This window comes from Equus przewalskii, chromosome 32 (assembly GCF_037783145.1).
Source record: "Equus przewalskii isolate Varuska chromosome 32, EquPr2, whole genome shotgun sequence".
Taxonomy (NCBI): Eukaryota; Metazoa; Chordata; class Mammalia; order Perissodactyla; family Equidae; genus Equus; species Equus przewalskii.
In genome coordinates, this window is record NC_091862.1 from 7928798 (window position 1) to 7943592 (window position 14795).

General features: G+C 43.7%; 1 protein-coding gene across 4 annotated transcripts in view; it reads right to left on the reverse strand.

Annotated features, from left to right (window-relative positions):
- Window positions 1–10931, reverse strand: part of MAP3K4 (mitogen-activated protein kinase kinase kinase 4) — a 139090-nt gene extending 128159 nt beyond the window's left edge. For 2 of the 4 annotated variants that reach the window (XR_011535624.1, XM_008528160.2), the window contains exon 1: window positions 10545–10919. Coding sequence is in view for 3 of the 4 variants with exons in the window: in XM_008528160.2 (XP_008526382.1) it covers window positions 10545–10675 (131 nt within the window). In the remaining variant the exon portion in view is untranslated. Of the gene's footprint in view, window positions 1–10544 lie in introns of all 4 variants that reach the window. The other 2 variants (XM_070603204.1, XM_070603200.1) reach the window with 2 other exon arrangements.
- Window positions 10932–14795: the final 3864 nt, after the last annotated feature.

Below are 14795 nucleotides of genomic sequence, written 5' to 3' on the forward strand. Positions count from 1 at the left end.
TCACTTCAGCGCACCTTGCTACGTCAGCAAGGTAAACCCACAGCTGTCTTAAGAAGGTTATTATCGATTAGTGTAAAACCAATGGGTTTCTCAAGCTTATTTAAAACCTAGCAAGAGTAACTCGTACTTTCTTTTCTAGTTAAATTTTCAACAGTGAAATATCCCTGGGAAGTCACAATAAATGGAATTATGGAAAAATATGTCAAAGGTTCCTGCCAGAGTTACACACGCATCCATGTTGAATGTCTCAAAAGTTCAAGGAATTTGCCTTCAAAGTTTTTTGGACAAAGACGCCTCTGAGCTCACATTCTTTTCTATGGAGTATAATGATGCTTTGCAAGCGGAGGAAGCATTTAGAAGGAGAATCAATGCAGGGTTTCTTAGGGACAGAGAGACATCGGCGACAAATGAGTTTGCGGCACACATGGGGCTGCTTTGGGGCACACGCCAGCACACCAGGAACATTGATGTCTCATTGAACTTCTTCTTCTTCTTTTTTTCTTTTTTTTGAGGAAGATTAGCCCTGAGCTAACATCTGCCGCCAATCCTCCTCTTTTTGCTGAGAAAGACTGGCCCTGAGCTAACATCCATGCCCATCTTCCTCTACTTTATATGTGGGACGCCTGCCACAGCATGGTGTGCCAAGTGGTGCCATGTCCGCACCGGAGATCCAAACCGGCGAACCCTGGGACGCTGAGAAGCGAAACTGCGAACTTAACCGCTGCACCACCGGGCCAGCCCCTTACTTCTTAGCCTGATAACTGTTGGAACCATAAGACCTTAGGACAACAGCGATGCCACACGGAAACATGTAACAAACATCACTCGAGCTGATTTCTCTTTGGTTTAGTAAGTCCATATACATCCCAAAAGTTGGAAAGTTTAAAGGTAAGTATAGTCAGAGTCTGGGTTCTCTGTTCTCCTGAGTTTTTTTCTGCTCAATAAAGTATTTAATGTATTATTACTATTTTTCTCTGTTTGGTCAGTCCTATAAAATGTCTTCCTTTCTTGTAAACCATCAGGATTGGGCAGGACCCCAGCAGTCATACCCATCCATATGCCTAACCATGTATACTCATGGTATACTCATGAAGAAAGGACACCCAGGAGGGCGCTAAGTCACTTGCCCAATATCACAGATCTGACAAGGGGCAGGGCTGGGACTGGAACCCGGGTTCACCAGTGTCCACAGCTCCAGTCTCTTTATTAAATAACTTCAGCAGGGCTGTCATTAAAAAAAAGAAGAGACTGTAGAAAACTAACTGAAAAGGTATGGCTGACTCTCAGTTATGATCTGAAAACTGAACTCATTCCTTTTGTACATAGTCACTGATGCCTACTATGGGCCAGGCAGCCTGCTAACTGTGGGAATGGATAATGAATGAAGAAGGCAAACATAATCCCTGGTCCAAGGCGCTCACAGTCTGCTGAGGAAACAGACAATTAAGTAAGCAATTAAAATGAAGCGCAATGATGCTCGTGGAGGGGAAGCATGCTGCACTAGGGGAGAGGGAAAGATGGATTTAAACAGCATGTGTGTGTACTCGTGTACGTGCGCGCGCGTGTGTGTTGGGGTGGCAGGTGTAGAGGAAGCCGCACCCATAATCTGCCCTCCAGAGACCCCTCTTTATTCTCCATCTTGCCATCCACCCAGTCGCCTGAGCTGGAGCGCTAGGAGTGCCCCTTGACTTCTCTTGCTCCTTTCCGGCTCAGGTCCAGTCAGTCACCACGTTCTGGTGATGCGATGCTTACAATTCTTGAGGCTGTCTCCCAGCTCCATTCCTAACACCATCTAGTCCCTCTCTCCCCCGGTGACTCGAAGAATCTCATAACTCTCCTCCCAGGGCTCAGTCTTGCTCTCTTCAATTTGTCCTCTGTAAATTGATCTGCATAAAATGCAACTCTGACCCTCTGACTCCCCTGCTTAAAATCTTCAATGGCTCCCCACTGGCTGAGGACAAAGTCCAAGCTTATTAAGATGGCCCCAAAGCCTTCAGGGGTCAGCCCTGCCTACTGTGCCAACTTCCTCCCTTGCCTCGTTCTCTCTCTCACTTTACGTGCCAACAACGCCAAACTGCTTATCCTTCCTCGGAGTGCGTCATACTCTTTGTTGCATCCTTGTTGTCATGCACGAGGGCCTGTCTCCGCCGTCACTACCACCCCACCCACACATGCCCTTTCCCCCACTTCGGTTGGGGACATGCTGATACTCATCCTCTTTGATTCAATTCAGGCATCCTCCCTTAGGAAGCCTTCCTTACTGCCCTGTCCTGTGGAGTTACGAATGCTTCTCTGTGTTCACAGTACCGTGGGCACATCCTGAAGGTTATGTATTCCATGCTGCATTATAATCATTTGTCTGTGGCTTGGTTTCCCTCCCTAGCTTCTGACCTCCTGGAAGACAAGGATTACCTCTCTTATCCTTGCATGCCTAGCACCTAGCATAGTCCTGATACGAAACAGACATCAATACATGTTTGTTTAATGAAAGAATGATCTTTGTAGATATTACATGTCAGTAATTCTCAGCCCAATAATTGAAAGTGATATTACTATATGTGGAAGTTAAATAATGGGGTTCTGATTTCCCAAAAGTGGAATAGTTGATTTAAGCTTCCTGAAAGTTACTGGCTTTGGCTGGACAGATAACAATCATACCAAAAGTTGTCCATATTTTCAAAATACAATGGTTCCCCCTGTTTCATGACTAAAGAGATATAAAATCAATATACACTCTGGTGAATTATTTTAAATGCTACAAAATATCACCGTGCTCGCCCTGAGTCATAGCCTAACTTGTTTCTAGAATAGTCTGAGGTAAACAAACTGGTAAGAGACTAGCACCTGGGCAGGGTTCTGTGAATGACACACTGCCTGGTGATGTCACCATTCCAAACAGCAGATTACCAAAACAACACACATTTACCTTCAAATAATCTCACTGTGTGCTCCTTTCTCGGAGCAGGTTTGCTATCTTCAAAATTAGTTACTATTTTGTAAACACTGCTGGGAAATTTAAGGAGGTTTCTGGAAGGGAAGAAACCCCAGGCAGTGTTCAGATAGAAAGGAGAGGCCAACCAGATTTTAAAATGACTACCAAAGAGAGCAAACTGCCTATAGATAATCTACAAAGTTTATAAATGAAAATTGTACATCTCTAACCACGTGTAAGGTGAACTTCTAATTACAAACTATACGATCACAATGAAGAAGTTTGTGAAGACTTTTTTGGGGGGGGCAGGGCGGGGAGCAAGCATTTTGTCATGAAAACTACCAGCCAGTTTCCACAAATGCAAACACCTATACCACTTCTCTTAATATAGCACACATGCCCCAGTGTTAGCACCGTAAATGTCTGGAGGATTTTTATACTATACTCCAGTTGTGTTTATTTATAATATGGGTGTGGAGTAAAATATGGCATCGCAACACATTATATACTTTCATGCCAGCCTTTCCTTTTGGCCCAGAGCTATTTCTACTTTCCTTCTTAACCTCAAATTTAAAAAGTGTATCTTGTCAAATTGTGATAAATTGTTACCTGAAGGGCAAAGAACTTGCTAACTAGAAGAAACTTCTGTCTCCTCTGAGGACATCCTTTATGTAACACATTGAATCTACTCTTTGTACTTGTGCAACCTTGAAAAAAAAGGGAGGGAGCTCACCAAAACAGTTGGATTATTCCCAAGAAGGCTCAAACATATTTTTAAAAACATTTGTAAATGAAATATTGCTCTTAGCTAAAAAAAAAAGAAAAAAAAGAAAAAAAAAAGAAACAGTATAGTTTGGGGCAGAACTCATCTAAAAATAGGTCTTGTGAAAAAGAATTCTGCACATAACACTAAGGCTGTGTCTTTGTGTGTTAGTGTACATTTGCTCACATGTGCCTGTGTGTTGTACTGCATGGTTGGAAAACGATAACTTTGGTTCAAAAAAAAAAACAAGATTAAAAAAGAGGCCTTTGGTGGAGTTCTTCAATAAAAATTAAAGTCTAAATATTGGTTGACATGCTTTCAAGAAAGTGTGTACATAGTAAATAATGATTTTGTTTCATAAGTGCAAAACTTTAAAAAGTATTCAAAATATAATCGAGCAAACTAACCTTTAATATCTAGAATAAAAGCATTTTCAAAAGTTTTGTGCAGGCCAGCCTGGTGGTGCAGCGGTTAAGTTCGCACGTTCCGCTTCTGTGGCCTGGGGTTCACCGGTTCAGATCCCGGGTGCGGACATGGCACCGCTTGGCAAGCCATGCTGTGGTAGGCATCCCACATATAAAATAGAGGAAGATGGGCACAGATGTTAGCGCAGGGCCAGTCTTCCTCAGCAAAAAGAGGAGGATTGGCGGCAGATGTTAGCTCAGGGCTAATCTTCCTCAAAAAAAAAAAAAACAGCTTTGTGGAATCTCAGTATGTGCTCTCTTTTAATTTTTGATGATTTTGTGCTCTGTTGAATCTAACACTAGATTTCTAGATGATCTCTCACTGTTTTGTGTACACCTGCCTAGGGTTTTATTTTGTGGTGAGATGGTCTTTTTGTTTCAGGGAAAGGAGGAAAAAGTAAGGTAAGTATACATGTTGTAGTGGTGGTATGAGATGAGGAGGTGAAGAGAGATTTTCAGTCTAATTTTAGCTGTAATGAGCTTACAGGTTAGTTACTTTGGCTAGAATCATCAAATTACAAAAATAAATATTTTACGTGATTTTGTTAGTATTTTTCTTTCAAATGAAATACAAAAATAGCTAAGGGGCAAAACATGATCCATGGGGGGCTTATGGACATGCCACTGTAGGTATGATGACACTGCAATCTGAAACTTTACTTAGATGCCTAACAAAAAGAATAGGCTATGATCACCCATAAATGTGCCTTTCCAAGTTAGTTAATCTATATCTGTGAATCAACATTCTTCTCAAAATTAAGACATCCCTTAATGATAATGTAACTGACCAGAAGACCACCATCGAAAGCGACTGTAAAAGATCTCCTGATTTAACTATTGTTTTCACAGTCTGGCAAACAAACAAAAACAAAACTGTACTTATTTATTCTATAACAACTAGGCAATAACTATTCAACTCATTAAGACAAAAACTGGGAATCATCTGGATGTCTAGATTCCTAAGAACAAATAGGGTCAATGAACCTTTGAGGTAGTTTTAATATGTGATATTGAGTCCTCTCTCTTTTTAACTAGGAAAAAAATTGGTGATGCAAGGGGCAGTGGTTTCATTAAAGACATGAACAAAAAATAAAAATATTCTGTTATTTGATCTATAACATTCATGGATTAGCAATACTGATAAATTGTTTCACCTTCCCCCTGGATATTGGCATGTTGACACAGTTACAAGTAATCTTTGTAGGTTTGTACAAGGTGAGACATGGTTTGAACCTAGACTAGTCAAATCAAATTCTTTTGCTTTGGGAAAGGCATTTGTGAGAAATCTGACAGATTACACAGAGTTTTAATAGTTGCTCAAATGCACACTTAAGGTCAAAGAAAATTCTGATATTCAAAACATACTTACAGTTATATTGACCCAAACAGGCAGAGCGCTCAATAGCAAACAGTTTATGTCAGTAATGTCTCAAATCTCTTTAATCAAAGGTATATAAACCATTCTCCAGTGGCATTTTCTATATCTTCCGAGAACTCGCTGGCCTCAGTCTTCTTATCGAAATGGGGAAGGTCAATTTATTGTCGATGGTATTTTAAAGTCTCTTTTTATTTATTACCAAAACCTTCCCTTTAATAACACAGGGAAAAAGAAAATGTGTCCAAATAGAGGTAGTAAAAATCAAAATGTACAAAGAAACAGGAGCCTCTGTTGAGCACACATTAAAAGAAAATCTTGACAGAATGACTGTCAAAATCCCACATGGATAAGTAGTCCAGCGAAGATAAAAGCCGTGTAAATATCTGAATAAGGAATTGAAGTGAGGAGCAGCTCGAGGTGTTTTGATAAACGAGGATAAACAGACAAGAAGGGAGTTCTAGCGGAGTCAGAACAAAGCAATCACTCAGAAATCATTTTAAAGCAAATAAAAGGGAAGATGTTGTAAAGAAGAAATAGGAAAAGGAAAAATAAACTGCTATAATTTGTTATACTTTCTAATTCCAATGGAAATTTTCTTAAGCTGTGCTGTAGAGAAGAGGCATTTTAGAAGGCAAACTGAAGATGAGGTGAAAGCCGAGGGAAATAAATTGCAATAGACAATTACAAAAAGGATTTAGGAAGGATGAGGTGACCTCTGCGTCAACTCCTCAGAATTCCTCTTTTAAATGGTTAAGGGCAGAGTGATGGTTACTATGTGCAATGAGACAAATAATTAGAAACAGATCCAAATCAAAGAACAAATAAACAGGCACAGGTAGAAAGTTGAGGTGTACACCTAAGAGCTGAACAGACCGTGTTTAGGTTGACTTCCCTTGTTAATTTCAAGAGCCGGTTATAAAGCAGTTAACTAAATGGCTGCATGGCATCTAATTTAGACGCTATAATTTCATGGCTTTTCAATAGAATTGTTTCCAAAAATCCTGGTACCCTGAACCCAAAGTACCCTGATTCCTTCAGTCATGTGACCCATTGCTCGACCACTAGAGTGCAACCATCACACAGAACTCTCCTCCCAGCTTGCCTCATACCCACAAAACCAATGCCCCCCAAATTTGTTCCTTAAGGAGCTTTGGTGGAGAGTTCCCATTCTTCTTGGGGTGAGCAGCACAGATGTCAATATAGAGAGGTCTATCTCGGGGCCCTCCCCTGTCTAAGGATAAACCTCCATCTCCTGCCCTGGGAGGGAGTGGAATGCCAGGAATTCTGTGGGAAGCGGTGGATGGAGGAAGGACTAACCATTTTCTCCATAGACTTTCAACTAGACCCTTCTTGTTCCTCGGTCATCCCTGGCTGTATCGAGTCTGGAGCTTCTCCAGAACTCCTGGGCTCCGTCTTCTTCTGCATCCCCATCTTGTGGGCATTCTCCATCCTGTAACATCAGCTATCACTTCCTTCTTGTTTCGGCCTTGGGGAAACCACCATCTCTCCCACCAGTGGCTCCCCTCTCACCCTCATCCTTGTGAAATGAAGCTTTTGATGTCTTTACTACCCTTTTGGTGGGCCCCTATTGTGGGTGGTGGGGGGCTGGCAATGGAGAAATCTGAATTCTTGCTCACTGATGATAGGAATATAAAATGGTTCAGCTGCCATGGAACACAGTTGTGCAGGTCCTCAAAGTATTAAATATAAAATTACCATCTGACTCAGCAATTCCACTCTTAGGTATATACCCCAAAGAACTGACAACAGGTACTCAAACAAATGCTGTACACAAATGTTCACAGTGGCACTCTTACAATAGCCAAAAGGTGGAAACAACCCAAATGCTCACCAATGAATAAATGAATAAACAAACTGTGGTATGTGCACACAATGGAATATTACTTAGCCATAAAAAGGAACGAAGTACTGATACATGCTATAACATGGCTGGCCCTGGAAAACATTAGTGCTAAGTGGTTACTAAAGGCCAGGGATGAGGAAAAAGGAGAGTAACTAATAAATGGGTATAGGATTTCATTTTGAGATGATAATGAATTGTCCACCTTAAGATGGTTAATCTTGTTGTGTGAATTTCACCTCAAAAAAAAAAAATGGATTCCATGTATCTTTTCTAAGGAAGATACTGGAGGACTTGCTCCCACAAAACGAGGAAGTAATAAATTTAAAAAGAGGAAGATGTGGGATCCAAGAAACGGGGGATGAAATAATGAAGAGGCAAAGGGATGTACTGGATGACAGCAGATGGAGTTCACACGACAGTTGTACAGCTGGCCTGACGGGGCGCACCCAGTCCAGGCTGGAGCAGGATAGAAGGTGCCAAAAGAAATATCTCTAAGATGAGGAAATAGCTAGATTACCTAATGGATTCGGATATGTACAGAAAATATTTGCAAAACTGGTAGAGAATTTGGGGTAGAATTAGTGAAAATACATAAAAAGTTTACAAAAAAAGACAACTGTTAGTTCTAGGGAGAAATGTAAGAGTATACTACATGACTCAGTTATAAACTGCATTTTTATGGCCATTAAAAACATGAACATTGGACATTTATATAAGTAATATTACAATATAATTTTATAATTATATTGGGAATGTATGGGAAAAGGACGTGTGTGTGTGTGTGTGTGTGTGTGTGTGTGGTGTGTGATGTTGACAGGTGCATTCAAGAGAGCCAAATCCTATATTCCAGAACAGGAAATCAATAGATAGCAATTAAAACTGAAAAAACTCAAGAAGTACCAGGATCGGAATGTTATTTAGAGATCTAAAGGTAAATGCCAATAGAATCAGTTTAAGGAGATCAAAGCAGTTGCCTTTGGGAAGAGGAAATGCAGGCGCTTCGCAGAACTTTCTGACTTGCTAAACTACGCACACATATAAAATTGATTTTGAAAAACTAAATTATATTAAAAGAATTTTTAAAATGCCAAAACAGGTTTGGATGGGTACACACTAAGTCATGACAGCATTGTGGGGCTCAAGTTAGGGAGGAAACGAGACGAGGGCCCAGGGACTGGGGAGGAGAATAAAGAGGATTTCATCTTTTATTTTTAAGGATAATGTTAAAATAATGAAAGGTTCACAATTGTTAATTCCAGGTTGTAGGAAAGTTGGCAAATTGCTTCGGTATTTGTTCAATCTGTACACTTTTCCATATAATTAACGTTTCTTAAATTAACATAACATAAAGGACTATATAATCAGCTCCACTGTGAGGATGTGGGGAGCTGGCTTCAGGGCAGTTTACAGACAGGACAGCTGAGTTACTAGTTTAAAATGAATAGTCTTTTGGAAAATGACTATTTATAGAAATAGGGCATCCTGATCAAGAGACGCATAATAATGGACCCACAGGGCTCTGTCTTAGTTCTCTGGACCACCTCTGGAGGATAGGGTCTTCTCTAAGGTTTCACATTTTCACAGGATATTGATGGAGGACTGGCGATGCCTGCAGCACTGGGCGATGCCTGCTCTGAGATGGGAAGATCTGGGGACAAGGGAGCTGCCTGCAGATACTGGGAGGATAGTCATCTAGAAGAGAGAGGGAGGGAGTGACGACTGATCCAGCACCAGCGACCACTATCACTGAAAACATCTATTGATCACCTTCTACGAGTAGGGCGCTGTGACGGCATTAAATGTCCACTTTCTTCAATCCAGTTTTGGACTCTTGTTTTCTACTTGTGTAGGAAAGATAGACAACAACAACCAGTAACCTATTCAAAAGAGCAACGTCCAAGGTATGACACCCAGGGAATTCAGTCTGCCTTCTGCACTTATCAGCACTTGAACAGACTATCACGATGGCTGATAACAACAATTTAATACTTGACCAACAGCACAGATTACTTTCGATGTTTTGTGTGTTTATGTAACCACAAAAACATGCAGTGTTTTTGTTCTTGTTGCTTATTTCACAGGTCTATATAATCTACTATTTTACCTTAAAAAGGGTCATAGTGATGGGAGTAAAAGTACAAACTCAGTACAATGTATAATATACCTTTTCCATACAAAGATATCTATCTACTTACACACACATACACATGTATATCCTATGGGTCAAGTTACTTGATGCAGTAGAATCTTTAGAAATTGGAATGTTTTTCAGGTATTAAGCATATTAATTAGCTCAAGAGGAACAATTTTACTTATTATATTAATTTATTGAAGCTTAAACTTCAGAATAGCAGAGGATAAATATTAAACTGATCTAAATAAAAAGGTTTCTCCTTTATTCCTTCTTCTGTAAATAAGGGGAAAGAGATTTAAAGAGAAATTAGGAATTCCCTACCCCCATATAACTATGGATTCTGAAAAATCTCGTAATTCTGAAAATCATGAAAAGACCATCTCGTCTGAGTTCTACATAACATGAAGCAGACAGAGCACATGAACCCGTATTTAAGGGTGTATTACTCCCTTTTTACCTGGGGTCAATATCCCTGATGGTAAGCCACTGCTTGCCTTTTAAATCAGATTTAATAAACAAAAATCGTTTTGTATAGCTTTCTAGGAACACAGCTATCGCATAAAACAAGGTAATTCTGTAGAAGGAAGATGACAAAGTCACACTGGGCATATTAAGGAGGCAGAACTGACTATATGGGCTTTTCCGGTGTCTGAGTTTCTCCGGCCAAAAATACAGGTATTGACTTCCTGATCGTGTCTTCCGAACCCAGCCTGTCCCACATGCTTTCTTCTAAAAGGTGTCAAAACAAGGACAAGCAAAACCCCTGCCTCCAAAACATGTGTCCTCGCCAGCTTCTAGATCCAAGGTTCAGTGTTCAGAGCATCACGCCTATGCATCAACACACGTGGGAAGTGAAAATCCCCCTCACTCACTGAAAATTCACAGATTCGATCCACCCTATTGCGGGCAGACCCTGAGCCAGCTGTTGGACGGAGTGGAGGCCTGCTGAGGACCCGCGGGCCGTGCCAGAGAAAACCCCAGGCCAGCTGCCAGCGCAGGCTTCCCCTACCTTTCCTTCCGGTCTGCGCATCCTTCCCCCGGGAGGACCCTGGCTCCCACCGCCCGGGCACTGGCCGCGAGGTCGCTGCCGCCGCCCGGTGACTTTGCCGGAATGCAGGCAGCTGCCGCCTTGGCGAGCATCTCGTTTTCCAGAGCAGCTTCCGCCTCCCTATCACAAGCGTAAATTGTCCACAGGCATTGGCCACGTGCCCGCACCCGCTCCCATCCCCGCCTTTGAATTCTTCTCTCCCTTTCAGCCCCGCCCCACCTGGCTCCTCCACCCCAGAGCCTGCAGCCTCAGAAGGGAATTAACGCATCTGCTGGCGAAGTCACTGAGGATAAAACCTGCGACAGGTTTGGGGACCTGGGCACTCTTACCCGGGAGGCACGGGCGCTCAGCCTCCGCTGCCGGAAAGGGTGGGGTCTGCTGCCCCCTGCCGGCCCTCGTCGGTGGTCGCGCTGCGATGTGTTCCAGAAGGTAGAGAGCGCTTCAAAGGCACGGTGGAGAAGAAAGGTTGTTTGTGCTTCTGTGGGTTGGAGTTAAGTCTTAAATGCGTCAGAGCTCTTGCCTCGAGGCGCTGGGATGGCCCAAGGGGAGGTGGTCTCAGTGCTCTGCCTCTGGAAACTCCGAGCTCTTGCAAGAAGCCAACTTTCCAAATTAAGCAGGTAACACAATCCACTTGATTTCCTGTGGCTTACCTGTCTCTCCAAAGGAGCAAGCCTCTGCAAAACTAGGCTTACAAACAAGTTTTTTTAGGAGAAGAAGTTGTTGGATGTGCTGATTCCTTGCTTGCTAGCTGTTGACTGCATGCAAAGCTGATGCCCTTACAGGTGTTTGTGGATATGAACAATCAATAGGGAAATAGACCCAAAAAAAAAGGAACATTTCAGTGCATTGAACAGGTTTTAACTTGAGCTCCAATGCACCCTCTGCTGGTTTGGTGGCATAAAATGGAAATACAACGCGCCGTACGTGTCCTCCTGAAATTTACCTTCTGCTTAGTGATGTTTATCCTGCAGACAGAAACCCACAGAACTCTGCACCATTAAGTGGCAAGCTCGATACAAGAAGTTGAAATGTGTAAACCAAGGCAGACAGTCCCTGGGCAGTGGCCCCAGGCTGAGCATCCCTCTCAGTGCTGGTCCAGGCAGCACACTTCAGGCCCTGCTCTCTGGTTTGGACTCTGCTCTTTCCACCAGTCCTGGCCCTGCCTCATTGCTGGGGCTTCCATCGAGGGTGATCCATTCCTAGGATCCATTGCTAGGAGCACCTTCCATTGCTCGAGTGAGCATCAAATTCTGCAAATGCTATAGGTGCGCAATAGATGCTTATTCTCGGTGCTTCGGTTGATGACTGTGCGATGCCGGAAAGCTGGAGGGCTTCTGCAGTGACAAGGCACAGGGCTGAAGGGGCCCCGCTTTTGGCATGTGATGCCCCGTCAGTCTGTGCCCGTGCAGCCTCACAAACTGTGTGACACTGGGCCCGTCACCGAACCTCTCCTCATTTCTTTATCAGTAAATTTGAATGATGATAACAGTACCTCCCTCTTAGGGTCAGGATGAAGAGGAAATGAAATAATGTATGTAAAATGCTTAGAATAGGGCCTGGTATGCAGCCAGGAGTCAATCAAGTGTAACTAGTATTATTGTTCTTGCTGCTGTTCCTTCTTCCCAGATGTAAATTGCAATGGGGTGGTCAAAAGCAGTCACGTGAGATCCAGATGTTTGGATGGGAACCTGGCTCTGGCAGTTTCATTGGCATAACTTTGGGCAGGGACGAGGTGCTGGAAGCCAAATAATTGGCCTGTCCACTGGGATAGGGCGCCCATGAAAACAGGATCAATCCAGGGGGCAATTCATCCTCCTGAGAGGCCGGACGGGCTGCCAGGCTCTAGAGTCCAGGCTGCATCTTTGGGGAGCCGGCCCCTGGTGTTCCTCTCTCTTCTCTTTGTGGGTCTCCTCGTGGACTGGTTCAAAACTTCTCTATTTCCTTCATCTCCTTCCTCAACCTGCGCCCCTTGTGCTGAAGATAAACACAGCTACTTTGGGGAGGAAATAGAATCCTGAAGGAAATTCTCTCAGTTTCCTGCCTTGGGAAAAAACTCCTGGTCACTGGATCAGGATTCTCCTTCCTCTCGCGCTGGGCTCCCAACCTCCTCTGGGATCTCGCAGTCGGTGCCTCCTTCTCCCGTCTTCTCATCAGCCACTGGTGCTCTCCTGTTAGCTCTGAGATGTGGCCTTCACCCCACAGCTCCCGTCAGCTCCTGTTCTGTCTTCCCTCTCGCCTTCATCATGGCCGCGTTTCCCGAAAGAGCTATCTGGAAGTGTTGCTTCCATTTTATCTCCCCCGACTCATCCTCTGTGGCCTGGCTTCTCCCACCGCTCTGCTGACCCCTCATGGCTCAGGTCCGTGAGCACTTTTCAGTCTTTCTCTTTGTCAAGGCACATTTTGGTTGAGTAGGAACCGGAGCTCAGACAGTGCTGATGAGTGGAGTCGGAGTGGCCCCAATAGGATCTGCAGGAGGACCGTCCTGACCCTCTCTCCACCTCCTCTGATTGACCCGGGGACAGAAGAGCTGCCGGGAGAGAAATACTGGCATGTCAACACTCTAATGCCTGTTGAAGTTCAGAGATATAAAGGGCTGACCACTTTGTGGGAAGCCATGCAGGCTTCCTGGAACAGAATGGACCTTGCGTGGAAAAAGGACTTTACATGCAGAGGTCTGCCCCAACACCATGATGTCAGGTTGGAGACAGAATATGGGGCTAACACCAGGAATCCATTCCAGCCCTGACACCACGGTGCCAAAAGCATGTACTTTGGTATGCTTTTTGAAGGAAGGATTGCACGTTTATGACAATGCAAGATTGCAACCCTCTGGATCCCCAGGCAACTTTGCATTGTTACGTCTCCTGATTGAACATAATGGAGTGGGGTCTCCTCTCAATTAGCAAAAGCCTCCCTTTCTGGGCACAATGACTGATTGGAGCTTATTCCCTGGGGACACTCGGAATAAATAAACAAGTCCCTTTATCTAGCAAAGACAGTGATGGGGGGTGTTTGGCATCACTAGTAGTGGCAGTTGTGGTCTCTGGCTTGACCTTCAGTAGAAACAGATGTGTTTGAAGCTCTCTGGGCAAACTCCAAGGATTTGATCTGTGTCAAGGTGGCAGAGTGAGGAGTCTTAGGGGAGCACAGTTGATAAGCTATAAAAAGGGCTGACTTATGGAACATAAGTAAACAGATACAGACTTACAGTGAAATTAATAAAGCTTAAGCTGCAGGGCCCCTTACTGCCATGGGCCCCGTGGCAGATGGTGTTTTCTAAGATGGTGGCAATAGGACTGCCCATCACATTTGCTCTTCTTACAGTGTGAGGTCAACACTCCTCCCATTGAATCTAGGCAGGCCTGTGACTATGGTGGGGGTGATGCTTGTGACTTTTCCAGGCTAGGTCATAAAGGAGATCTAACTTCTGCCCGATTCTCTTGGAACCCAGCTACCATGCTGCCAGGAAGCCCAGGATGCGTGGAGAGGCTCTGGGTGTCCTGCTCCATAGGCTCAGCTGAGGTCCCAGTGACAGGCAGGATTAAGCATGAGACGTGTGAGTGAGGGAGCCTTTGAGATGATTCCAGCCCTAGCCACCATCTGGCTGCAACCTCAGAGAGACCCCAATTGGGAGAACCACCTGGTCAAGCCCAGTCAGCCTCCAGAATTATGAGATAAAATAATTGTTCTTCTTTTATGTCGCCATGTTTTGGGGTGATTCATCCCACAGCAATAGATAACTTCAACAGGCCTGTCTGGAAGGGCCCTAGCAGCGTATTCATGTGGTCATATGCTTTTGTAAAATTTAGCCATAATTGGTTAAAATCTCTGTTTCTTTCCACCCTGACTTTCCCTCCATCTCTTTGTGTTAAGTGGCTTTGGAGCCGGTGTGAGAATTTTTGAGATTCAACAAAGGTGAATTGCGTTGGGGTTCATTCCGTTTGGGTTCAGTGGGATGTATTTTTATGGTGTGGAGTCACTTCTGTGTAAGTTACTGCTGGCTGACCCAGTCTAGAATGGCTTCCAGAATATTCCTAACATCCACGCTGCTGACTTACCTCATGGTGCGACAAGAATGTGCCGGACTGTGGATTGGGTCACCTGGATGTAGATCACAGTAATGTGATATGATATGTGGATTTGAAAGTACAAAGCTAGAAGACAGTCTGTAGGAATTATTCCAAATCTTACAGCTCATACGTAAAAATAGTT